The sequence below is a fragment of the Panicum hallii genome, chromosome 9 (assembly GCF_002211085.1).
Source record: "Panicum hallii strain FIL2 chromosome 9, PHallii_v3.1, whole genome shotgun sequence".
NCBI classification, from domain to species: domain Eukaryota; kingdom Viridiplantae; phylum Streptophyta; class Magnoliopsida; order Poales; family Poaceae; genus Panicum; species Panicum hallii.
Genome location: NC_038050.1, coordinates 53,543,422 through 53,569,167, shown reverse-complemented (window position 1 = coordinate 53,569,167; position 25,746 = coordinate 53,543,422). Strand labels below are relative to the sequence as shown.

The 25,746-nt window shown below is 44.4% G+C and overlaps 4 protein-coding genes across 6 annotated transcripts; 1 reads left to right on the top strand and 3 right to left on the bottom strand.

Annotated features, from left to right (window-relative positions):
* Nucleotides 1-1,896: 1,896 nt before the first annotated feature.
* LOC112874780 (D-xylose-proton symporter-like 2) lies at nt 1,897-6,241 on the bottom strand. Of its 3 annotated transcripts, none has more exons than XM_025938301.1 (14): nt 5,978-6,206; nt 5,674-5,825; nt 5,215-5,293; nt 5,049-5,108; nt 4,869-4,935; nt 4,643-4,767; nt 4,418-4,519; nt 3,971-4,339; nt 3,840-3,887; nt 3,481-3,543; nt 3,200-3,280; nt 2,959-3,057; nt 2,605-2,742; nt 1,897-2,468 (listed from the first exon to the last, which is right to left on the bottom strand). In XM_025938301.1, exons 1-14 carry the CDS (start codon nt 6,020-6,022, stop codon nt 2,340-2,342), a joined length of 1,557 nt encoding a protein of 518 aa, XP_025794086.1. In that variant the 5' UTR covers nt 6,023-6,206; the 3' UTR covers nt 1,897-2,339. The 3 variants fall into 3 exon arrangements, with proteins under 3 accessions (XP_025794086.1, XP_025794087.1, XP_025794088.1); XM_025938302.1 differs by having other exon boundaries at nt 5,674-5,822; nt 5,978-6,202; XM_025938303.1 differs by having other exon boundaries at nt 2,349-2,489; nt 5,978-6,241.
* Nucleotides 6,242-6,581: 340 nt separating this feature from the next.
* Nucleotides 6,582-9,216, bottom strand: LOC112874782 (probable NADH dehydrogenase [ubiquinone] 1 alpha subcomplex subunit 12). The gene is made up of 5 exons (XM_025938305.1): nt 9,032-9,216; nt 7,930-7,956; nt 7,749-7,840; nt 7,319-7,428; nt 6,582-6,976 (listed from the first exon to the last, which is right to left on the bottom strand). The coding sequence occupies exons 1-5, from the start codon at nt 9,118-9,120 to the stop codon at nt 6,821-6,823; spliced, it is 474 nt and encodes a 157-aa protein (XP_025794090.1). The 5' UTR covers nt 9,121-9,216; the 3' UTR covers nt 6,582-6,820.
* Nucleotides 9,217-14,496: 5,280 nt separating this feature from the next.
* LOC112874781 (probable WRKY transcription factor 14) lies at nt 14,497-16,180 on the top strand. The gene is made up of 2 exons (XM_025938304.1): nt 14,497-15,137; nt 15,226-16,180. The coding sequence occupies exons 1-2, from the start codon at nt 14,650-14,652 to the stop codon at nt 16,040-16,042; spliced, it is 1,305 nt and encodes a 434-aa protein (XP_025794089.1). The 5' UTR covers nt 14,497-14,649; the 3' UTR covers nt 16,043-16,180.
* Nucleotides 16,181-16,954: 774 nt separating this feature from the next.
* On the bottom strand, nt 16,955-18,911 carry LOC112875913. Its single transcript, XM_025939919.1, has 4 exons — nt 18,633-18,911; nt 18,437-18,543; nt 18,268-18,352; nt 16,955-17,374 (listed from the first exon to the last, which is right to left on the bottom strand). Exons 1-4 carry the CDS (start codon nt 18,855-18,857, stop codon nt 17,285-17,287), a joined length of 507 nt encoding a protein of 168 aa, XP_025795704.1. The 5' UTR covers nt 18,858-18,911; the 3' UTR covers nt 16,955-17,284.
* Nucleotides 18,912-25,746: the final 6,835 nt, after the last annotated feature.

Genomic DNA, 25,746 nt, shown 5'->3' with positions numbered 1-25,746 from the left:
GGCCATTTGAGGTGTGTTTGAGCTCAGTGAAGGTATTGGCTTGTGTTATACACATTTCTTAGTGCTTAATCCACCAAAGTTCTTAAGAGAAGATTAGAGCAATTAGCATAAGGCTTAGGTCTTGATTAGCCTAGAGTTAGGCGAGGTTTGCACACCTCCATTGTATCAGTACTTGTGCGCACCAAGAGTTGTAAATCCGGAACTTGTAAGTCTTGCGAGATCCTCCAACCACATTTGTGGAGTGGCTGCCGGTAGTTGTGAGAAGGAGGAGAGGCCTTTAGCGTTTTGCCGAAGCTCTACCTAGTGGCAAACGGTGGGGAGCATCCGGGAGAGGCTAGGCGGAGACCCACTTGCGCGTGGGAAGGTCCGTCGGCTATCCATGAAGTTACTCGACTGGGGAGTTTATGCCCTTGTGCGGGCATTCCCTTGAGAGTGGCTCCAACAACGAGGAGTAGTGGAAAGCATTGCTTTACGATACCTCAGTAAAAATTGCCGTCTCGCCACGCCGGAAGTTTGCATTCTCTACCCCTTTACTTCCGCACTTACTTTGCACTTACATCCCGCTTTTACCTTTTCTAGAATTCCCTTGTGTAGTTTGTAGGATTGGAACCTAAGTGCAAAAATTTTATACGGTAGAGAAAGTAACACATAGTAAAAGTTAGTGCACATCTAGATAGATTTTAGAATAGATTTTTATATATATTTGGAGCTTTAGTTTCTAGAACACCTAATTCACCCCTCTTAGAGTGTCACGGTCCTTTCATCTTGTAAACCATCAAATCCACGCAAAGGGTTAAATGAGACATTATAACATATTGACTCATCCATGGACAACTAAAACTGACATGGCATGAATATATAGCATACCACATCAGCTCAATGACCATTTTGATTCAATTTTAAAAGTTGAAGGATTTAGGTGGACTACTTGATACTTCAGGAATCAAAGTGACCCTTGGATTAAAGTTGAAAGACGTATTTAGCTATTTCGCTTTTATCATGAATCCTGATAGCAAATGTGGAAACATGTGAAGCGATGGTTCACATGGGGAAGGATAAAGGGGCCCCCATGTGGCGTTGATGTTCCTCGTCTCATCCTGACGCGGCACCGTCAAATGTGGAAAATTAGAACCTCAACCACACCACGCGCATTCTTCGGAGCTATGCTGGCCGGCCGGTCGATCATCCTATCCGATCCGTTTCGTTATTATTTACGGTGCAACAACTTTTCCTCAAGGTTGCGAGTTTGCGACGACAAGCCTAGAAGCTTGCATGAGAGAAACGACTTTAACTAATATATATAGTCAGCCCATCTATTATTATTTTAATGCGGTATAATTTGGCTTGATACGGATTTTTATGTCTTTATTTTATTTAATAATCATAGATTTTCTGCTATTTTCTCTGTATTAGGTCATTTTAGTTTTATCCTATTATCTAACTTGACCAAATTTATATTTAAAAATGCGCAAACTCTACACATCAAATTAGTTCCATTAGATCCATCATGAATTTTTTTTGTCTTGATAATTTATCTTGTAGAAAAAATGTTGATATATTCTTCTATAAACATGGACAAAGCTAGACAAGTTTTGCTTACGACAAAATCAAGAAAACCTATATTCTAGGACCATGGAGTACTAGTTATGAACTCGCAAATAAATGTACCTTGAAAGACAAATCCAATTATAATACTTTTGTATTACTAAACTTACGTATAGTTAGATTAATTGTTGGTAAACAAGAAATACAAGTTTGCCATCTGATATGCCTGTACATTTGACCATATCGAGTATACTTTTGATTTTGTTCGCGGTGATGTTCTATCTTTGCAAGAGTACTTGCTAGTAGTAGCTAGCAAGTGGCCCACAATGGAGGCAGGGGAGGAGGAGATACTGTCTTTGTGGTAAACTCAATTGCCGATTGATTCAGTACACTACAAAGCTAGCTAGGAGCACAATTCTGAAATGTTTCTGTCATCAATGCACAATTCGAAAAAAATAGTGGGCCGGCCGGCTAGGTGCAAACATCACTTCCTATGTAGCATAAGGCCCATAATAAACTGGCCCATCTACGAGCATTGTAGCCCACAGCAGACAGCCGGCTACTGCTCATTTAGGGTGACCACAGTGCTAGCTCTACAGTGTACAGCAGCAATGCAATGCTCCTGAGAACGCCTCATGAATTAATCTTTACCAGGAAACAGTAAGTATTACTACAACAGCTTGCTGAAAATCTGAATAAGCTAGCTACAGCAGAAGGCTGACTGCAAAATGATACCAGCAGTTCCTTCAGTCAACTGGAACTTGGACGGATGAGCATTCTTCTGGATTAATCTACTACAGACTCGCTTCAATCTCCTCCAGGGTGAGTCCCTTCGTCTCCGGAACCATCCAGAATATGAAGACGAGAGACGCCACTGCGATCACCCCGAATCCACAGAAGAGCAACCCCGTTCCAATCAAATCCTATACCACCATGCATACACACTACTATCATGAGCACTTCACACACAGCGATATCTTGCAGATGAGATGAATACACTGCAACAATCTTTGGCGAAATAATAAAAAGGCAGGGCAGGGCACGATGCCAGGGTCATACCTCCAGTGGGGAGAAAGCAAAGGTGACCAGCGCATTGGATGCGAAATTCACAAGAACAGCAACACTCAGTCCACGGCCTCGCAGCCTCAACGGGAAAACTTCTGAGATCATAAGCCAGCCAATAGGACCAAATGACAGCTGCACAGCAAGTTCTCTTCATCAGACAGATTGCCACATATAACTCAACGATAAAAAAGCACAAGTCAACTACTAAAACTTTGGTGCTAGGTAATCCTCAACTACTATTTCTCAAAGCCTACTACTCCAGCTGACATAAATTGACAGTAATCCTCACCGGAGTTTTCGAATAAGGTAAGATGGCTATGTGAGCAATGTACAACGAAGATAAAATACCTGGTAACAGCCAACATACAGTAGAAGTGCTATTACAGCCACATAGGAGGCATCCTTCAGTAAGGTGTAGTAGGAGGACAGCAAAAATAAGGAAACAGTCTGCACATTGTACAATCAATGTGTAAGTTCAGTAACCATAGGACCAGCCTCCATGAAGATATTTGTATGTTTTCCACTAAAAATCCACTAAAAAGCTAACAGATTGTCAACTTATTGATAATCTACTTGAATGCAGACTTACAATTCCGCTGACACCTCCAATGAGTAACGGTCTTCGGCCAAGCCTGTCAACCACAAGGACTGCTACTCCGGTCATGATCAACTGTGGTATGAAAACCATAACATCATTAGCGGGCAGTGAATAGAATGTGTGGAACCTTGTGAAGGACACGCAACGGTTTGGATTAAGATTAGAAACAATATGCTTCATTTCTACTGTAATGTACTCATAAATTGCACCGCTGAAAGCCTTTTCGGGGGGACAATAAATCAGATGGAAGTAGCAAAAGTATTGACATGTACCTTCAGTAAACCAAGAAGAATTGACACACGAGTGGCATCAGATGCCCCAGAGAATCCAGCACTCTGCTTGCAAACAATGATACATATGGGTGATACAGGTATGAAAGATAATAATGCTGGGATGCAAAAGGTCCTAATAGCGCAATTTGCCCATACAAGTTTGGCAACTATTCCCCCCCCCCCCCCCCCCCCCCGAAAGTTATATTGACAATGTTTGAAGCCTTCAACCCCTCCCAATACAGGAGTTCGTCATAGCAATTCCTAACATGAATGGATTTCTAAAGTAACCCCCCCCCCCCCAAAAAAAAAAACGATTCAATTGGATAATTCCATATAGAAAAGTAACAGTATGTCAATACCTGAAAGATCGTAGCAGCATAATATAGCACGCTAGGTTGACCAGTTACCTGACATATACATAAGGTAGGATCAGCTGAAATACCATAATATTTTATTTTTCAGGAAAGGAACTAATGGTAAAAGAGATCACCTGCTGAAAGAACACCAAACCACATCCAATTATCATTGCTTTAAGACATTTTCCTTGAAAGATCTCCCTGAAGCCAACTTGCTTCTCTTCATCAATATACGACAGTTCCTCCAGAATCAAGTTAACCTGATCTGAGACCAAATCAGGCGAAGTTTGACCCCTCAATCGACATAAGCACCGGGTTGCAATTTCTTTTGTCTCCGGCAGGTTTCCCTTCCCTTGTATGGCACATAACAGGAGCCACCTAGGTGACGGGGGTAACCAGCACATTCCGACTCCCATTACGAGACATAATGGTGTACTGGTGGCATACATATAACGCCAACCGGAAACCACTTCAACATAGGCATTGCCTGCTATATAACCAAGCTGCAAAAATACAAATATAAGAAATCTAAAAGATTCTAAAGGAATGATATAGAGAGAGAAAAACTAATATACACTTACAAGCATCCCAAGAACAATAAAGAACTCCTTTAGAGAAATGAGCATGCCTCTTATCTGACTTGGCGCAGTCTCTGCAATATACATTGGAGCAGCATGCATGGCCTGATAAAAGCAGCTTCCATAAGCCTCATATTTTTTAATCAAAACAAAACATAAGGCCTCATGAAGAAATGTGCATGATCACATGGTTCGCAATGCCAACTGTGACAAAAAAGATCCCATTACCAATCCAATTCCTATTCCATATAAAAAGCGGCCAACCACCATGATAGCGAAGTTGGGTGCTACTGCTGTCAGAAGGGCTCCAATTAAATATGAGATTGAAGCAAGGATAAGCTCTTTGCGTCGCCCTGTGGAAGGTAATTAGAATAAACACAAACAAACATGAGAAGACCAGACTAAATTGCGTCATCACTAAGGAGTAGAATGGAAAAGAAGAGGGGTGATAGACCTAAAAAGTCTGCAATAGTATATGCCAAGACAGAGCCGATCAAAGCACCATACAGTGAGCCACTGACCTGCATCACGCATAACCCGTGATGTGATCATTTAGCAACAGGATGCTAGTTAGTCAATCCAGCATTGCTGAAATTGAAATAATTTTTTTACATGATGCAGAATAAAGCATTACCACGAGGCCAGTTTGCACAGATGATAAATTGTACCAGGTTGTACCACTGAATGTCGAAGACTGCAGAAAAAAAAGATTTATTGACAGATAAATTAGCAATGTTGACCCAGCTGGTGTGCAAGTTGTAAAGCGGCATTTCCTGAGATGTAAGTGGGCACAATGTTACCTTGAGTGATATGGTCGCGCCGGATGTTGCCCCAATGTCATAGCCATAGAGAAGGCCTCCCAGGGCTGGAAAGAAGAACCTGCAACAAATTCACCAAAGTGGAAGACCTTGATAAGGTAAACTGAACATGTATGCACTGTGCAGTAAGACTGAAAATTTGCATCTGTTTGTTGTCAGACATTGCATCTGTTTTATTTCAAAAAAAAAACATTGCATCTGTAACAGGCTATAAGTGATATGCTAAGAAAGAGCGGAGTCTCTGAAAATTTGTGCAACATAACAGGCAAAGTAGACTTTTGAGCGAGCAGCTTGAGGACAAGTTGTAATCCTAGTCCATTCCATGGAGAGGCACAATTTCGAGAGCAGGGTTTGGGGGTACTGGTTGACCGACCGATTGGGAGAACGCGGCACTAATCCTGAGAGGTACGGGAGAATAATGGAGCGGAGAGGCAAACGTACGGGAAGGCGGCGGCCGAGACGGAGTAGCACTCGGCGGAGGCGGGAGTCCCGAGCAGCAAGGGGCGCCTGCTCTCGCAGTCGGCGTCGTCGTCGGTGTAAGCCTGGACGCCGCCGGAGGAGACGTGGATCTCCTCGTGCTCGCCCCACCCCTGCTGACGCAGAGCTCAATCGAAGACGGTGGAAGCATGAATCGTCGATCAATGGGAAGAAGCGATGTGAAAACGCCAAAAAAAAAATCTTAAAAAAAGGAAAGTAGGTATCCAACGAGTTAGTTGTTGGTGTCGAAGGCGCCGGCCATCCATACCTTGTTCGAGTTGGAAGAAGGCTCGGGAGGAGGATGGGAAGCCATTGGAGCTGGAGCAGGAGCAGGAGCTGGAGCGGAGCTTGGTCGCGTACACGCTGAGGTCTTATACAGCAGAGCTTAGTACGTCCCGTTCCTTTCTGGGTTCGAGAATTGGAGGACGGAGGAGAGGCGTGCGTCGCGTGCGTGCCTGCGTGGGTAGGTGGCCTCCGGAAGCTAGAATGGGTGGGGAGACCGGTGCGGGAGCCGGGCACGTTTGCCGCCTCCCGTCCCAGGCACGTGTTCAGTTATCGGCGTGGTCCTCTCCCTCGGTCACAGCCCCGCACTCGAGGCTCGACCAAGCAGCCAGGACTCTGCAGTTACCACAGCAGCCATCGACGGCGCTGCAGATCCATATGATTCACATGGAGCAGAGACAACAAATTCAGTGAACTGTGAAACCCTTTCTCCGGTTCGCTTCACCCGCCTCAATCATAAAAAGACACCAACCGCACAGATCCACTCCTTCGATTCAGTATTGACCCCCAATGCCAAAACAAGCAGATCTCTCTCGTACAATCCAGAGATTACCAAATGTGGCACTAGCATCACAGCCAGACGCAAGAGATTCAGCAAATCCGCTTTTACAGCAGTAACAACAGCAACCTTTCGAAATCAAACAAAGATGATCGAATTATACAGTATTGTTGTCCAGTACGACATTATTCAGGATCGCTCCAAAGACCCAAGGCCGAATTGAGTCGCTCGCTGATTGATTATTCAGCTCAGCAACACCTGACCCAAGGCAGAAAGCAGGAAAACCAAAACAGGGTGGTCCTCCCCGATCAGACACGACATTTGCTAGGCTTACTCCTTCTTTGGCTCCCAGGGCTGGTACCTCGTCCAGTCCCTCTGCCCCGGGTTCAGGGCGTGCCCCTTGGAGTGGTATATCAGCTCCTCACCTTCACCGGAGTAGTTCTGCTTGTGCTCCACTAGGTACCTAGCAGTCTTCTGGGCCAGCAGCTGCAGCACAGAGGAGAAAAAAAAAAGTAACAGATAGCCATATAAGCCAACCAGTTTCGATGTCCAAATACTGTGGTCACAGCCTTCAATCTCTTTGTTCCAACATCCCCATTCCCCACCAACAAAAATATGCATGGATGGTAGATGTTTATCAGAGCAAGCAGTAAGCATGACATGTTTCAGAGCAAGACAAATTGCACATCATCAATACAGGCGCTTAATTGCTATACATAATCAAAGTAAAGAAACAAGGGAGAAAGCACTACTGTAAGCATGCCAGAAGACTAAAGCTTGAACAGCAATTAGGAATTTAACACAATCAACAGGCAGAGGGAAACTTGCCTGATCGCCAGTGTTATCTGTGATGTGATGCAGCCATCCATGCCATTCAGGAGGCACTTGGGATGCATTGTAGCGACCTTTCTCTGCATATTCTACCCACCTGTGCCTTCCTGCAAAATTTACCAATGCTTATCATTCTTGGGTACAATCAGGGGAAATGGCCAGCAGCACAAGAGCGATTTTGCTCCCACAAAGACATGCACATCAGCCAAGCTCGACCCTTAAAGAGCAAAGTTAATTATCTCATAGGTTGGAGGAAAGAAAACAAGATGTGAAGTATTGAAATATAATTGCAGTCAGTGTTATAGAGTTTGTTCTTTCTAACACAAAGCATCACCTTCATGATCTAAATTCCAATGCAACCACACAGAAGTATTCCACAATAAAAGCAACTGTAGCAGATCAACTAGCACAATAGAGTATTACTCACCATACTGAGTGTCATGCAGTTTCTCATAGTACTTGTTTCCAAACTTGTCAACCCCTACAAGTGTTGCGCCAATATTGTGAATTTTTGTTTGCCTGGAAAGAATAGGGGGATTAGCTGTGCTAAGACACATAGCCACATCCATTCCTGCAAAGTGGAGGACGAGAGGCAGGTGGCCACTTACAAAAGGTTCCCATCCAGAAGGCAGTTCCTAGAAATAACAACATGTTAGATTAAGGCAACAACTACAAATGCAATAAATATAGAATTTAGCTACATCTCCAAAACTGAGAATTCATATCAAGCACAGAACAAAATGATTAAATAGAAAGAGCCCAGGAAACATAAACATGTGACAAACAAGATCCTTTGATAGAAGACAGCCAAGTGTCTGTGCCTAGTGTTTGCATTCAAAAATTGGAGTCGGTGGCAGTGTTGCGTCTTTTTAAAGGACTTGGGGTGAAAGTTTTAAGAAGTAAGTAGTATCATTTTCAACTGAAATACATTCAATCAAGATTGGTTACAGTTACCACTGGCACAGTAGCAGATCAGGCTGCTTTCACAGTTGATGTAACTTAATATGGGATGTCTTCCCAAGTAGTTTGATCCAACTGCATATGTATGCAATCTGTACAGGAAAACATAAAAGACACTGGGTATTCGTCTAAACCATGGCAACAGGTTTGTCGATGGTCTCAAAAAAAGTTTGCTGTACAATGCTAGATGCCTATTCCATATGGTCTTCACTTCATGAAAGATTGATAAGCATGCGTTTGTACACTGCAAGGAAAAATAACTATAGGTGGGTGTGGAATTAGTCAATCTAACAAGCAGGAACATGCAGGAAATTTATATGTTTAATTCAACTTATGCCAGGACTGAATCCCCGCCCGTATGTCGATCAATAGTTCAATACTACATATGCAGTATGAGAGATGGTGGTTATGTGTGGGGGCAAGGTAGAGCTAGAGAATATTATTGGCACTATAACCGTGGACGAAACCACGATTCAAAGGTATGTAGTACGATTTCAGCAAGGAACCCTAATTTCGATTTTCGCAATGCCAGAGCACGAAGCAAGGAGAGCCGGAACCGAATCGAAAACGGTAGGAAGCAAAGCAGGTCTATGTATAAGTAACCCGTTAGATCCGCAACGAACAAAGAATGCTCGCGGCGAATGAATGAACGGGGCAAGGGAGGGATCTGAATCGAATCGAAATCGCAATCGCAGCCGGGGGGGCATCTGATCCGCGCGGGGAGAAGATTGAAGGGAATGGAGGGGTTACAGGTATCCTTCTTCGCGGGCGTCGCGGAGGAAGTTGGCGAGGCCCTTCTCCTTGATGCCCCTCAGGACGCCGCGCACCACCGCCGCCATGGATGCCGGCGACACGACGACACCCGCCGGACCGGAGATGCGGTGGAAAACTGCTGGGTCTGGTCGCTATTCGTCCGTCCGGCTCGGCTCGTCTCGTCTCGTCTCGTCTCGTCCTCGCGGGCTGCCTAAAGATGGACGCATTGCACGTAGGGCCCAATTAAAGTGTGGGCCCTTCACTTTTCTTCTTCTTCATGTAGGCCGGCCCGTCGGGCCTGGCGTAGAATTGAACGAAAGAAAGCAGCCAGAAATAGTCATGGGCTGGGCTTCATCCATCGTTCAGCCCGAGTCTGCACATCAAACCGACGATAGAGAGATGCAGAATTACGTTGTTCTTGTCGTTGGTTCAGCTCAGCAGTGTCGGTCCGGCCAGTGTTCACTGTTCTACGTCGTCGTCGTCCTCCTGGTTCTTCTCCTCCTCCTCCTCCTGCAGCTGTGCAGCAGCAGCTGCTGCTAATGGAGTCCCTTACTGCAGCCGCAGCCCGCGAGCAGCGGAAGCAGGAAGCTGGCTACATACAGCTAGTGGCTCGAGGAGCCCACCTGTTCCGAATCTCTCGGTCTGGTCCACGTACCATCCATCCATCCATGATCCATCCAATGCGGAAGGGAAAGGAAAGGAAAAGAAGAAAAGAAACAAAGGAGGATGGCACTATTCATGGAGGCCGGCATGAAACGCGATGTACACATGCAGCAGTCACTGGCTGCTGGCTATCACTGCATCTACTCTTGTAGCTGCATCATCAGATTCTGAAACTGATTAGCGTGCGCACTCGATCCGCCTCTGATGGATGGGTCGATTGATCAGATGGAGCCGGTGCAATACATTTCAAAGGTCAAATTAGTTGTAAGCATCCATGCACTCCGATCCTCCGAACCGTGGAGGGGTAAAGCAGGCAAGAAATGCGGCTACCGGCCTGTAGCTGGGGGCATACCGTCCAATCCTTTCCTCACACGATCAGTCCAATCAAATCCATCTCCACCTGATCTCTTCCATCGGTCCTAGCTGCATAGCTAGTGCTGATCCTCGCAGCTTCGATCCTCACAACTCATTCATTTCGCGCATTACATTACATCCATCACCATTACATGTCGCCTCGCCGTCGTCGTCCTCGTCGTCGGCGATCGTGCGCACTTGAGCTTCAATTCCTACCTGCTAGCAGTCACACTCGGAGCGATCCACACATCCTTCCGTCAAGCCACGCACCGTCTTGTCACTGGTGCGCTTTGCAATGATGTACAGCGCCTGATTTAGTCGCTCGTTTCTCAATTCATGATATGGTTGATGTGCCGCTTAGCTTGACGGCGATGTGTGTGGACAGGGGCGAAAGGTTAATGGGACACTCGACTACTATTTCGTCCATACTAAAAACGTAGGTCATTTTAGTTTTATTTTAAATCAAACTTCTTTAATGTTGACCAAGTTTATAAAAAATACAGTAGCATCTCAATACCAAATAAATACATAGTAAAAACATAGTTCATGGTGGATTTAATGAAGCTAATGTAATGTTCCTGATGTTTGTATATTTTTCTATAAACTTGATCGAAGTTACTCCCTCTGTTCCAAATTATAAGACGGTTTTTCTAGATAAATAGATTTTGCTATGTATCAAAATATATGTTATGTCTAGATATATAGTAAAAATTGTGTATCTAGGAAAATCAAAATCGTGGGGGAACAAATAACTTTGATTTAGGACATAATAAAAACAACGTATGTTTTGAAAATGGATGGAGTAGCACACTTGACTACAAGCACAACCGCAAGGAACTGGACAATGTGCCACACATCAACAATAGCCACATGTGCTCAAGATCGTGGTAAGAAATGCCGCTGCAATGATTCCAAAATCATTGTCAATCGTGGCAATTAGTTGCGTCCGGTGCAAGTTAGCATCATTATAGGATACACTTGCTACAACTATTATCGTGACAATAACATATTTGTATCACCATCATGGCTATGAAATGATAATTGCAGTGATAACTTTTACACTGAACAAAATAATATAAACTAAAATCGCTAGCTAGGCTTCTATAGTCAGCATCAGGATTCAAACATGAAACCTCTCTGTTTTCCACACTATGCCTTACCACAATGCTAAAGCTATTATATTGGTATAAGACGAAGATAAACTTATCCTATTTCTTGAAAGCATGAATTTCAAAAACAAGTGGCAAGAGTTAAAATCTTGACAATAGTGTTTGTATATTGTCGCAACATCTTTTTATATTATTGCAACAATTATTTTACTTGTGCAAGTAACACATGATATTACAACCGATTTCTCAAGTATTGCCGCAAAAAAATTGACAATAAAATGATGTATTGCCATGAAAACACAATAAGAATTTAAGGAGCTGCAATCAAAATATTTCCATTGTTCATTTTTAAGTTCGGTTGCAAGTACACTTGCAAATAAAACTTAAAGAATATGGCAACACTTCAAAGTAATATGTTGGAACATAATTGGTGTATTGCCAGGGTAATTCTAATCATGGCAATAGCACCTATATATCTAATGCACAAAATATTTATGTTATGTTCCATTATAAAAACTCAGCTTTCTAGTGTTCATCACTCGATATATCCCTTTCTGTCAATGTGTGTGATAACCCCAGGTATGTGTCTTACTAACATCATGCTCTCTCACTCGGGCTCCAATACCTCAATTAGTTGATCATTATTTCTAATATATTGTTGTTTTACTTCCACCATTCATGTCCAATCATTCCCTGTTAACTTTTTCACTAGAAACAAGAGTAATAATCTTACTTGGCCATGCCATCCCTTTATTGAATATTGATTACCAATTATTACATTGGTTCCCACCCATCCAGAAAAACTACTAGCTAAAGTAAATTCATTCTCCTTTGTCTCTATAATGTTGTTGTTGGTCTTCCTACCTACTACTGTTTCATGGTGCTGGTAATATTTATTGTTGAGAGTACTTAGCTTTGTAATTTGTCATTGGTATTTGGTTGTGTCCATCTCAAGTATAGGACATTGTCAAGATGTTATTCGATCTATTAACTAAAAATTTAAAAAGAATACACCACATCCGCTCTCCAAATATAAAACATAGTCACAATAATCGTGTAAAAATAATATATTAACATGTTATATTATTAATAACTGGTATTACTTAAAATAGCAATATGAATTGGGTATGTATAGTGGTATTAATATAAATTAACTAAATGTACATGTCATGCATAGAATCAATTCTTCATGCAAGGTATAAGCACAAGGGATCTAGCTTAGGATCTATTTGATTTGGCAATAAATATCAACAATCCATAGGACTAACAATGTTTTCTAGTAAGCAAGGTTTTTAGTTTTATGAATGCTAGATATAATAAACTTGGGGATCAAGCACCTCAGGAGGTCATTCAAGGTCAAATAAGAGTTTTATAATAAAGATATAAGGATCAACATGTGTAAAGAATATGTTGTTGAGAGTGTCACTTGATGTGTAGCTAAGCCTTTTTATCTCTTTGGTAGTATTATCAAGAGAGAATTGGGTTTTAATAGCTTGACCAAGCCTTTAGGTTAGTTCTCTAGTTTGTTATGGACAAAATAGTAGGCTTGGCTGTCCGTTGTTTGTTTCCATTGGCGTGCACAATCACAAACTATTTTCTACTTTTATAATTTTGGGTATTACATTGGACGATTTATTTTGGAGCCATCTGCAATACAGTTATCACACATGTGGTTGATAACTTGTTATGACCTTTTGATGTAATTCTATGAGAAACATATTACCTAATATAGTTGTGCAAACCATGTTACTGTATACATGCGCACAAAGTCTGTATTTAGGAATCAATCACCTATAATATTACTGTATGGAGTAGTAGATGCCAACAAATAACAATCCAGAACATTTTTTTCGCTAAACTAAAGTAAAATATTGTGTTTGTTCGAGGATCTTCTGGAGTTTTGGTGCCTCTGTCGAGGAGTAGTAATTAGAATGTAAAATGCGGATCAAAGTGATTATGGGTGTATGTAGCTACGCCGTCCCGTTTTGAAAATGCACTTCGTGCACTTTTAAAATTTATGAAAGAAATGTACACCAGTAGAATGTAGATCATTGAAAACCACGTGGACAAAAAAGAATATGCTTATAGGAACACAATTTTAATTTGTTCAATTACAATGTTAAAAAGAAAACAAGTTTCGATTATCTACATATATCCTTTTTCTCAAAATGAAGAGAGTGAAAGAAGAAGAACATAGTTTGTATCATCGCAAAAGAAAAAAAAAAGGAACAACAATTAGTAAAAGGCAAAGCGACATAGCTTTTTGGAGTGCAGATGCAAATAGATGGATCGAAGATAGCACATCTTGAAAGATAGGACAGGTATGTAGCTGCATGCTACATTGAGCGCGTGATAGCAAATGAAACGGCAATTCTCCATCGATGGATCCATCGATGTGGACGGATACGAAAACAAGGTGGCTGCCGCCCTCCATCTCAGTGAATCAGGCAATAAAGCTAGGGTGGGAAAAGAAGTGCACAGAAAAGATGGACGAAAAGACACCAGCAGATAGCTTATAGATAGATAGGAGTAGGCCACTGTAGCACGTAGTAGCTGCTGCTGCTCATCGCACACCGTACTGTACACGTATCTGTACGCCGATCATTGGGCCGGGCGTGCAGGTGCCTGCCATGGATGGGGTAGTAGATGGATGTTGGTGATGTTGCTGAGCGTGTCAGTGGCAGCATAGTGTCGTTGATCTGGACCCTCCAGTGCACGCAGAAGCCTCGTTTGCCAAATGAGTGTGTGGCACACTTGGCAAAATAACATAAACGCTCGGCAAAAATTTTGTCGAGTGTTGCACTCGGTAAAGAGAAGATGGCAAAGAAAGGGTCGGCAAAGATCTCTTTGTCGAGTGTTTTTTGTCGGGCACTCGGTAAAGATTTTGCCGAGTGCCTAATCCTGCTCTCGGCAAAAAAAATGGTCGTGACGGCGGAAGAAACGGTGACGGACGTTTGCCGAGCGTCTGAGAGAAGCACTCGGCAAAGTGACTGGACACTCGGCAAAGATTATGCTCTTTGCCGAGCGTCCTACGCCAGCACTCGGTAAAGTGTATGCTCTGTGCCGAGTGCTGGCGTAGTGACGCTCGGCAAATCGTATGCTATTTGCCGAGTGTTGGAGGAGTGAGACTCGGCAAAGATTACGCGCGCATTGCTTGTAGCTTTAGGTCTGTAGCAACATCGTCGTCACCGGCTAGCTCTCTATCTTTGCTAAAGCCTACAGCGATTGACAACGCTGGCTCTGGCTCCATTATATAGACGTGCTGTGTGCTGCCTGAGAGGGTCAGCCCTGACCATGACAGTAGTTACTCAATTCTGCATCTCCATGCATGCTCGATCGATCGATCCCTGCTTGCCAATTTGCATTGTGTACTAGCTTCTTGTTCTGGGCTCGCTTCCTTGATGAATCTGTAGCCTAGCTGTTAGTGACAGATTGTTTCTTCTCTGAATTAGGACTGATCGATCCACAGTATTTGTAACACTAGGCATCATGTGTGACTTCTTCTGGCTGTCGCCAGCCGATCAAGGCGACCTCTCCGACGTCGTCCGGGCAAGCCTGCAGCAGCAGCCGCCTCACCTTCGGCTGCCGGCCACTCCTGCACCAACAGTGTGCAGCCATGGCTCGTTGGGCTCCCATCTGCTGGAGGTAGAGGAGTTGCTGCCGCTGCAAGGCCGAGTGAACCTCGGCGACGACGATCATGAAGCGCACTTGCAGCCACAGCGGCAGCTGGTGCACGGCAATGGCGGCATGGGACTCATGGTTGGCAGCAACGCCTTGTATTCACAGCACCATCCACAGGCACAGGGGCTAGCCATTCCCAAGCTCATGTCCGGGCAGCCGCAGCCGCCGCTGTGCGCTTCCAGCTCCAGATTCGCCGAGAGGGAAGACGACGCTGCCAACGCTCCAGCCGTGCCGGAAGAGCTCGGCCTGGACACGACGATGGCCCCTCACCCTCATGCCCCGTCCATCAAGCGAAGGTTCGAATCGTGTACGCATCACCATCCATGAGCATACGTTGATACGCATGCATCCATGACATAGGTCGATCGATCTCTGCTGGCACAGGAAGAACCAAACGAAGAAGGTGGTGTGCATCCCGGCGCCGGTGGCGCCGCCGCCGGGGGTGGGCGGGCGGCCGAGCACGAGCGGCGAGGTGGTGCCGTCGGACCTGTGGGCGTGGAGGAAGTACGGGCAGAAGCCCATCAAGGGGTCGCCGTACCCGAGGGGCTACTACCGGTGCAGCAGCTCCAAGGGCTGCTCCGCCCGGAAGCAGGTGGAGCGCAGCCGCACCGACCCCTCCATGCTCGTCATCACCTACACCTCCGACCACAACCACCCCTGGCCGACGCAGCGCAACGCGCTCGCCGGCTCCATCAGGCCGGCCGCGTCGGCGTCGTCCTCCTCCTCGGCCAAGAGCCACCACCACCATCAGCATCGCTCATCAGCGGCTGCTGATGCCGTTCCTGATCCGACACCGCCCCACCGTCACGCCAGCAACGTCGCCGTCGCCGACAATGCTACTACGCCAGCAGGCTCCATCACCGCCAGTGTCCATCATCACCAGCTGCTCAAGCAGGAGGTGCTCGACATGGATAACCTCGAGCCAGCCCTGCTGGACGCTGCAGCTGCTGCTGCTGATCATGACCTGGGCGGCATGATTGCGGATATGGACGGCGCCCTCAACGTCCTGTGCGCCTCCAACTTCCACTACTCAAAAAAGCAGCAACAGCATGCCCCTGCTGGTCAACCGGAGGAGCTGCCGGAGGAAGAAGACAAGCAGCTGCTGCTGGATCGGGATCCGTTCAGCTTCAGCTTATTGGACTGGGTGGGCGCTTCGTTTGGGGTTGGAGAGGCAGCAGCAAATAAAGACGGGTACAGTTAGATGGCTTGCTGCCAAACCCAGCATCAGTCAAAACTCATCTTACAGAACTGATCAAGCAAATTCCTAGTAATTTGCATATTACAGCTAGCCAGGCCGCCCAATTTCAACTGCAAGTTAAGCGCGCGCCTACTGGTCCTAGTGCTATTTTGCTTTTACAGTTTTACTAGTCTATTTTCAGTTCTACAATCTCTGTTGATTGTGTCATTTTCATTTCTAACCGAAAAGGACTAATAGCCATTAGCATAGTTACTAAGGGGGGAAAATGTGTGGGTATCAGATGTAGTACCTGTGGATGATGGTTGAATATGTGGGCAGAGTCAAATTTACTGGAGGTGAATAAAAACACTTTCAAAACTGACTTGTAACCTGTGCAATTCATATGCAAAATTCAAGTAAACTAATCTTGGTGATAAAGAAAAAGGGAATGGACAATATTCGTTTCTGAATCTCGTTCTGTCACTTCCAGTTCCATAGTCTGCCTTGCTAATGATTGAATGCCAAAGATAAGTCCAAAGGCACTGTTCAGCCCCAAAAATAAAGTAAAAAGAAAAGAAAAAGTGGACCAAGATGAAAGGAGAACCTGAGGACAGAATGCTGAGATAAAAAGCTCAAACGACAACAAGAATCTTCTTACCACATTGCAAATATGCAATCGCTGTTGCTCATAGTTGCCGATGAGACTGGACGATGCAAAAAAAAAAAGCTTTCGTTCGAGTCCATCTCTTAATAACCCTCCACACCAATTCCTCCGACAACCAACATTCACCTCCCACCAGAAGCCTCCAAGACCAAAAGGATTGCAGTAACACACTGCAAAACTACTACAAGTCTGCATCATGATCATAGTGAAACACCTTTACTGGCCACGGTTTCAGAAAAGTAACATCTGTACACTGAATTTCCACATCAAAATTTATAGCCACTAGATGTTGCAGCAGAGCTCTTTATTTACTGAAGCAATTTTCCAAATGACCCTGATAGTTATAGTTTCTCTGAGATTGTGTGCACAACAGAATGCAGCGCAACTTTATATCATTTAGCGGAAAACAAACAGCTTCGCATCAGTAGTGTCTGAACAGATGAGAGCACAACATCTGAAGACAAAGCATCAAATGACAAAAGTAGGAATTCAAGAATTCAAACTAGTCCAATGATATTCCGGTGTTTACAATCTGCAAGCAGATGCAGCGGTTGAGCTTCCTTGTTTCCCATGCCAAACTCCACCGTATCTGCTTTCATTTCCTACCCGCAGAAGTTGAGCTTTTTTATAACTTTTGCATAAGCTAAATGCACCAACGCAGGCTTCCGAAGTCTTCGTTTTGCTTCCTTGGACTGCAATGCCATAATTCATAAGATCACATACAAGCAACGTTACAATGTATAAATGCATCACTGTGAAAAAGATTATATGCAATACTGACTATTTGTAAAACATGAGAGCCTGTTCTACATGGATGCATCAAGATGTTGCGAATTTCTTTTGATCATTTTCACAGCTACTAGAAAGAAGAATCATAAGAGACAGTGGAAATGAGCATGCTTCTAGTTGAAACAGTCTACAAGAGAAAAAAGGATGCAAGCATAAGTAGACTTTGTCAACATTTTCGCAAGTTGCTGTTTATAAGCAGGGGCGAAGCCAGGCCACAAGCTCACCGGGGTCATATCTACCAAACAACGGGGTCATCAAGCACTATTAACAAATATGAATAGTGATTTCCATTGCATTTTACAAAACTCAGTTGGGGTCAGCGGACCCCGGTGAGAAGCTGCAGCTCCGCCCTTGTTTATAAGTTGCAGGGCAAGGCAAAGCCATTTCCTGAAATGATTAACTTGATTTGCACTAGAAATCATAATACTACATTACGCACTAGGGCAAAAATATATCCAATGATTCCATCATATACCTGCGTACGACTATTTTCAAATTATGCTGTACGGATAGGTTATCCGAGAGCAGGGCGTGCATATTGTTTAACGAGGCAGTCTACAAGCTGGATTTGAAAATATAGAGCACTAGCTAAAAGGTTCTGCTTCAGTGAACTGTACAGACAAGACAATTTGGTTTCGTGGGAACAAATTCTAAGGATTGCTGATCACGGTGTTCAGTTTGGGTTTGGTTCACAGTACATAGCAATCCATATAAATATATAAGTCAATACAGCATCCTAGAAGTGTTGCAGCAATTGATGAAGAAAAGCATGGTCACTAGTTTAGTATCAATTTACCTTGAGGTGCGCATTGTGGCGCTTTCCCGCCCTCCACCTGCGGATCTGCCCGTCGTTCATGGTTCTGAATCTGAACTTCATGGACCTAGCAAAAGGAGCAAAAATCAGCTGCTTGAGGTGCCCGCGCGAGAAGGTGAGAAGGGCAGAGGAAAAACGACTGGGCAATTACGAGGGGGCCTTCATCTTGTATTTCTTGACTTTGGACTTGGTGGGCGTGAGCGGCGCGCGCGACCTCTCCTTCTTGGCGTAGTGCCGCACCTGCTGCTGAAGCGCCGACTGCGCGACACCATCCACGGAGGAAATCAGCATCGATGCAGTAGGCATTCGAACCGAATGAAACGGGAAGGGACGAGACGGGAGCTCACCGGAGGGCGGAAGGAGGAAGCGATGGCCGGGTGGAAGTACCCCTGGGGCAGGGGCGCGTGGAGGGAGTGGTGCCGGCGGCAGGACATGGAGAAAGGGGCGGTGAAGGAGGGCAATTTGGGGATCAGGGGTTGGGGTAGCGGGCGGGCATGGGACGCGACGGCGGCGGCGGAGGACGAGAGGACGCGGCGGCCGAGGCCGCCGGCGGCGCACCACCACCGCCGCATCGATCTGCACCTCTCTCTGTTTCAGTGTGTGAGTTTGGCGGGCCTAGGGTTCGTCCATTTCGCTATGCTATGTTGATCCATCATCATCATTCCTTTCGTTTGGAGCCCATCAAACTTTTTAAGGCCTGTTTGATTTAATTAGGCCGACATTTGGGCCTCAGTGTCTCTCGAACTGGGCCTGCCAACAGCCGGGTCAATTTTTGTTTCCCCTACAAAGGAGACAGATTCTGTTCTATACAAAATATTTTTTCGCTACATCGAGCCTTGTATGCATGCAGATGAGACGAACTATTATCTAGTAGTAATAAATCATCTAATCGTGTTTCACGACTTCACGCCAAACTTGGTTTTATGGTCATAGTGTCACCCAATCGTGCATTTCACGGCACGTGTCACACTATCATTAACTCCAGGTTTTGCGTATTTTGCTTATCTTACAACTTTTTACCATTGGATATAAAGTGAATAACTTCGGCCAACCTACATTATTTAACCTATAGCATTTTTCTCACAAAGTTAGAACATTTTTGTTCTTGAGCAGAACATTCATAAATTCAACTAGCATGATATTTTTCTTCTTAAGCTGAACTTTTCTTTTGAGCCCAACATTCACAAATTCTACGGTCAAACTATTTTTTTTTTACATGGGTAGATGTTCATAATTTCAATTTCAACTTCAACCGATGGGTATGCAAAATAACATTCATCTGGCATATAAATCTATCAATATAAACACCATTATTTATAACAACATTAAGTTGCAAACATGTGAAAATTATTGTGCAACCTAGTGTTAAATGCCATACCACAAAATCTAGTGCCTTTTGGGACACTATGAAATCCGAATTTTTATGAGCTTTATTAAAAAAAGTAAATAACTCATGTTTAAAGTAAGATTTGACTATAAACATAATTAGAGCTAATTTAAGATGTTTGTCTTTGTAATAAACACTTTGTAGTGTGGTGATGGAGGTTTTGTGACTAAAAATTAGGTGCGGGAGTGTGCAGTCCAGTCTCCAATTTTTGCCACATGGACACAGAACGGATCGGATGTGGACATGCACCTGGGAAAAGGGCTCCCCCGTGGATCGTCCGCCTGGAAACAGCTTGTGCGGCTTGGCACCAAACGGACCGGAGCGGGTTCCCTTCTTTCCTTGCATCCCCGCCCTTGTCAGAGTCTGCAGCCGCCACCTTCGTCGTCTCTTCGCCCTGTGCGTGTGCCATCGAGGTCCTCCTGCTACAAGCGCCTATGCTGCCTGCACCTCCTCGTACTCCTCCTCTATGCGCTGCACCGCCACGCCCACCGAGAGATACCCTTGAGGTGGTGAGTTTATAGGTAGGGTGTCGTCGAGATCAGAAATTCGAATTTGCAAGTAAACATAAAGTCTAGAAAGATTCGGACCGTCGATAGGATAATACCCTACGTCCTGTATAGTTTGTATTGTCTTAGATGGTGATCGGGTGATCTCTTATTTGGAGGGGGGTCCATGCCCGCCCTTATATAGTTTGGAAGGATAGGGTTACATGGAAGTCCTAGTCGGACACGAGACTAGGAGTCGCATCCGAGTAGTTTTCGGGTAGTTTCCTTCTATTCCGACTAGTTTTACTACTGTATGAGTAGTACTACTACGCTACGAGTAGTTTACAACTGGTGTAGAGTGTGGGCCATATCACACCCCTTATCCTGTAAGATCCAGGCCATGTGCGCAGTTCCGTGGGTCCGGGTTTGACAAGCCTCCGAGCTCTTCGTAGTCGAGTACTGTAAGCTTCCGAGTACTTCTGAAGGCATCTTCAAGTTCACCCAAACTCCATCTTGAAGGCTTCTGAGTTCTTGGCTACATCGAGACTGTGAGGTGCTCATGCCCCGAATAGTTGTCAAATCTTCTTTTATATGAGGTGCGATTGAACTCGCACTCCATATGGAGTAGCCCCCGAGCTTTGGATTGACTCGTAGAATCAGGCTGAGGGTCAATTTGGTCTTGAGTCTTCTGTCCTTATCTTCCAAAAGATTTAAAAAATAAGTCACTAATTCCCAAAATTTGGAATAAAGGATCCAAAGAATCGTGGCATGCAATATATGACGGTATAGATTTGATGGTTAAGATGGGCAAATTAGTTCAGAATTCTGAAAACCGCTTTTTCGGAGGTAAATTCACTAAAAAATGGTTAAACAAATAACTTCTCCAAAAAGTGCATCAAATCTTGTTCGCTTAGAGCCGTGTCATATGCAGCCCCCGAGCCTGGGATGAGTCACCCAAGATACACCTAGTAGTCGGTGGCACCAGCCCTCGATCCTAGACATTGGCCAAGTTGCTGTTGGATCTTGAACTGTCGATGAAGCCGACCAGTCGGAGTCGATTCCGACTAGTTTTGTAGGCGAGACGAGTAGTCGAAGTAGTCGAACATGCGTAAAACTAGTCAGGAACTAGTAAACACAGTGTTTTGGGAGCGAGACCCTTCAGTAGTCTGCACGTAGTACTAGTCGTGTACTAGTAAATGGAATAGTACTGACAGTATGGAAGCGAGGCTTCTTCAATAAACTCCACGTAGTACTAGTCGTGAATCAGTAAACGGAATATTACTGGAAGTATGGGAGCAATGGCCCTTCAGTAAACTGCACATAGTACTAGTCGTGAACTAGTAAACGGAGTAGTACTGGAAGTATTGGGACGAGACCCCTTTAGTAAACTGCACGTAGTACTAGTTATGAATAAGTAAACGGAGTAGTATTGGAAGTATGGGAGTAAAGTCCCTTCATTAAACTCGATGTAGTACCAGTCGTGAACCGGTAAATGGAGTAGTATTGGAAGTATTGGGACGAGGCCCCTTCAGTAAACTGCACGTAGTACTAGTCGTGAACCAGTAAACGGAGTAGTACTGAAAATATTGGGACGAGACCACTTCGGTATATTGCACGTAGTACTGGTCATGAACCAGTAAACGGAGTAGTACTGGAAGTATGAGAGCATGACCCCTTTAGCAAACTCGACGTAGTACCAGTCGTAAACCAGTAAAGGGAGTAGTATTAGAAGTGTAGGAGCGATGCCCACCCAATAGACCATGCTACACCGCAGCTGGCAACTTGGGATACAAGTTAGCTAAGGGTGAAAACGGCGTAGGTGCTCGATATTTTAGGAGTTTGGGACCTTCTGACCATCAGGGTACTGTAAGCGATATGATCCTGATTTTGTAACCTTATGCACGAGGAAGGGTCCCTCCCATCTCGAATTAAGCTTGTGCAGCCCGATTTCATCCTGGATGCGATGAAGGACCATATCTCCAACGTTGAAAGAACGTTGTTAAACGTTCCGGTCATGGTAACGACTGACTCCTTATAAGTAGCAAGCCGACTGGAGCAAGATATTGCATCTGATTTCCTCTACTGAGTCAAGTTCGAGATGTCTTGCGTTATCAGCCTCATCTTCTTCATGCATCTTCAGTCGAGGAGATTTCCACATGACGTCAGCCGGTAATATAGCTTTAGACCCATATACGAGGAAGAAAGGTGACTGTCCTATGGCTTTGCTTTGTTGTATGCGAAGCCCCCAGATTACTGATGAGATCTCATTGATCCACTTCTGTCGTTTTTGTTGTTCTCGTCGTAGAGTCTTTTCTTCAAGCCATCAAGAATCAAGCCGTTGGCACGCTTAACCTGGCCATTGGCCCACGGGTGAGACATTGAAACGTACTCGACCTCAATGGCACTACGTTCACAAAAATCCAAGAACTGATACGAGTGGAAATTGGATCTCAGGTCCGTGATGATAGTGTTGGGGAAGCCGAATCGGTGCAAAATGTCGTAGATGAAGCTAACCACTCGATCTGCAGAGATGTGTGATTGGCTTGTACTCGATCCACTTCGTAAACTTGTCTATGGCCACCAACACGTGAGTAAAACCACCTGACGCAGTTGTCAAAGGTCCTATCATATCCACACCGCAACATGCAAATGGCCATGAGGGTGGTATGGTAATAAGATTGTGAGCCGGGATATGGGGATGTTTGCTGAAGAACTGGCAGTTTGTGCACCGACAAACGAGTGTTGTCGGTATTTTACCGCCACGCCCACCGAGGGATACCCTAGAGGTGGTGAGTTTATAGGTAGGGTGTCGCCGAGATCAGGAATTCGAAGGTGCAAGGAACACAAAATTTAGATAGGTCCGGACCGTCGATAGGATAATACCCTACGTCCTATGTGGTTTGTATTGCGTTAGGTGGTGATCAGGTTATCTCCTGTTTGGAGGGGGTCCTTGCCCGCCCTTATATAATTTGGGGGGTAGGGTTATATGGAAGTCCTAGTCGGACACGAGCCTAGAAGTCACACCCGAGTAGTTTTCGGGTAGTTTCCTTCTATTCCGAGTAGTTTATTATTATATGAGTAGTACTACTACGCTACGAGTAGTTTACGACTGGTGTAGGGTGTGGATCATGTCCCACCCCTTATCCTGTAAGATGTAGGCCATGTGCGTAGTCCCGTAGGCTCGGGTCTAACAGAAGCACCAAAACACGCTCTACAAAACATGCTTGTAAACACCGTTGTCAGGGAGCATCAACCCTTTAAACAAAGGAAACCATCTAATTCCGGGGTTGAAATGGGCCATAGCACTAAGTACCCGAGGGACCCTGCCATATGATTCTTTTCAATCACCCAAAGCAATGCAATGGCATGCTGCTTCATCCTCCAAGCTTTTGAGTACTTTACACGGTACCCACTAAAAGCAAATATGGACTCAACGAGAGAAGGAACTTATATATCGCTGTCCGCACGAACAATAACAAGGATACAACAATCGAGATATCTTGCCGTGCATTGGGCATGTACTTGCTTAGGTTTAACCGATGAACATATGTGAGGTTGCACAACTCTAGTGATCTTCCACTTCCTGGTGTTCTTCACGAGACGAGACCAAACACGCCAAAGGCAACCTTGCTTGCACATGATATCGTACCTTAGATTCTTATCCGAATGAACAATAATGAATGGCCTATGATATCTAACTATATAATCTGCTAAGAAAAATTGCAATTCTTGAAGAGTGTCGAAGATCATGCCCCTCTCAATTTGCAGATTCTCACTTTCGTTATTGCCCTCCCATGGTACGAATGCAGAATTACATACGGCCTTGTGGGTCCTTCTAATATCCTTAGCATTAGGCACCGACGGAAGATCAACATCAACTTGCTTCAAAAGCCGCAACGCATTCCGCGTGTAAGTATGGAAACCTTCATCATCATTATATGGTCTAGAGGAAGAGCCATACAAGACACCCTCGTCCTCATCCCCTATATCACTTGGTTCCCATGCTACGCCTTCATCCTCTATGTTCTCTTCACCTTCAACATCACATTCCAAATCCCCATCTTCATCTTCAGACCCTAACGATATCTCATCATCATCTTGATTACGTTCCTCTTCCTCGAAAATACCATTGTCAAATTCATCGGACGTCACCGCTAAATCAAAACTAAGTTCATTTGGAGGACTATTTTGGGGCAAAAATAGGTATATCTTGTGAAATAATTGACTCCTAAGTGAGGTTCTAAACTACATTGTGTTCTTCATGTCCATATGACGTTGGCCTGCGACATATGTCAACAATAACCTTCTAGCAAACTATATTTTCTCATCGTACAACCTCCTTGTATTGCTTCCAATGAGATTCCGAATGAAGCTTCGTAAGTAAATATGCGACCTAGCTTTACCACAATCAAAACGGCCCCTCATTTCAACATCATCCCCGCGACAAAGATACTTCAAGGTCACACGGTCAACTAAATCTTTAAATGTAGGAGGCTCATGAAATAATTCTAGGTCTTCATTCATATTTTCAAACTCCCCAATTTCTTTTACAGTTCCTCCATGGAAAAATCGAACTAAACGGTTCATCTAATAAATACAATCACTCAAAATTTATGTTAACAATTCCTCTAAACTGATTATATTTGACCAAAACTTCAACTTAATTCACTTAGGTACTATTTAATTTATTCAAATGCTACACTTCCATAGCTGTAGCTAAGCTCCAATTTAATTGATATGATACACTTTCATAGCTACAAAACTCATGTACAATTTAATTTATTATAATTCACTTTTATATCAATTCAATTTAGATATACGTGGTGTAACAATTCAATGAAAATGACATGTACCAAAAAACCCTCTTCATCAATTAGACCTAACAAAACTAGCAAATACATGATTTTGCATGCAGACACTAATCCAAGTATTACTACATGATATTTTCACTACATCATCAACTTCAAATTTACACTAGACTATAAATTTGTCACCATGACAAGCTCAAAATCTCCATGACAAGCTCAAAATCAACTAAGTAACGAAGACAACCACATATTCCATTCACAAATATCACCACATACAATGACTACCTAGAAAACATTTACTAACTAACAAAATATATACATGCAACTAATTCTATGCGTCAAATCCGCGGGCAGTACGAATACTACATCCAAAGCAAATATCTAAAACAAAGAAACTATCATCTACATCTACATTTCACCATCTCATCATCCTAACCCTAGGTTACCAATTCACTCAAAAATTTACCAAATCCACCAATAAAAGAGAGGATTTTGGGAGGGATTACCTTCCCTCGAGGATGGGGATCTGGTTCCCCCACTTTTCCAGGGCGATCTGGGATGGGCAGCGGCACGGGAGCCGGGCGCGTCGGGCAGAAGAGACGGGAGGAAATGAGGGAGGAGGAGGAGGAGAGAAGGCTGGGCCTCTATTATGTCGCGCCATCCCGCTTGGCGCTACAGCCTTGTCATGCCACATGCGGTGGCGTGGCAAGCCTAGATTCAGCCAGTGCCACGCTGGCTGCCGCGCCCCGCATCGGCTAGCATGGCAGGGCTGTCGCGCCAC

Coding starts and splice junctions, on each gene's coding strand:
- LOC112875913 (XM_025939919.1), bottom strand. CDS start 18,857: ATGCGGCGGTGGTGGTGCGCCGCCGGCGGCCTCGGCCGCCGCGTCCTC. Junction 18,353..18,436: donor TACAAGATGAAGGCCCCCTC/GTAATTGCCCAG, acceptor TCCTTTTGCTAG/GTCCATGAAGTTCAGATTCA. Junction 17,375..18,267: donor GCCACAATGCGCACCTCAAG/GTAAATTGATAC, acceptor ATGGCATTGCAG/TCCAAGGAAGCAAAACGAAG.
- LOC112874780 (XM_025938301.1), bottom strand. CDS start 6,022: ATGGCTTCCCATCCTCCTCCCGAGCCTTCTTCCAACTCGAACAAG. Junction 5,109..5,214: donor GCGCGACCATATCACTCAAG/GTAACATTGTGC, acceptor TTTTTTCTGCAG/TCTTCGACATTCAGTGGTAC. Junction 3,281..3,480: donor TTCTTCTTGGTTTACTGAAG/GTACATGTCAAT, acceptor TTCATACCACAG/TTGATCATGACCGGAGTAGC.
- LOC112874781 (XM_025938304.1), top strand. CDS start 14,650: ATGTGTGACTTCTTCTGGCTGTCGCCAGCCGATCAAGGCGACCTCTCC. Junction 15,138..15,225: donor GCCCCGTCCATCAAGCGAAG/GTTCGAATCGTG, acceptor CTGCTGGCACAG/GAAGAACCAAACGAAGAAGG.
- LOC112874782 (XM_025938305.1), bottom strand. CDS start 9,120: ATGGCGGCGGTGGTGCGCGGCGTCCTGAGGGGCATCAAGGAGAAGGGC. Junction 7,841..7,929: donor CTTCTGGATGGGAACCTTTT/GTAAGTGGCCAC, acceptor TATTCTTTCCAG/GCAAACAAAAATTCACAATA. Junction 7,429..7,748: donor ACTGCATGACACTCAGTATG/GTGAGTAATACT, acceptor TAAATTTTGCAG/GAAGGCACAGGTGGGTAGAA.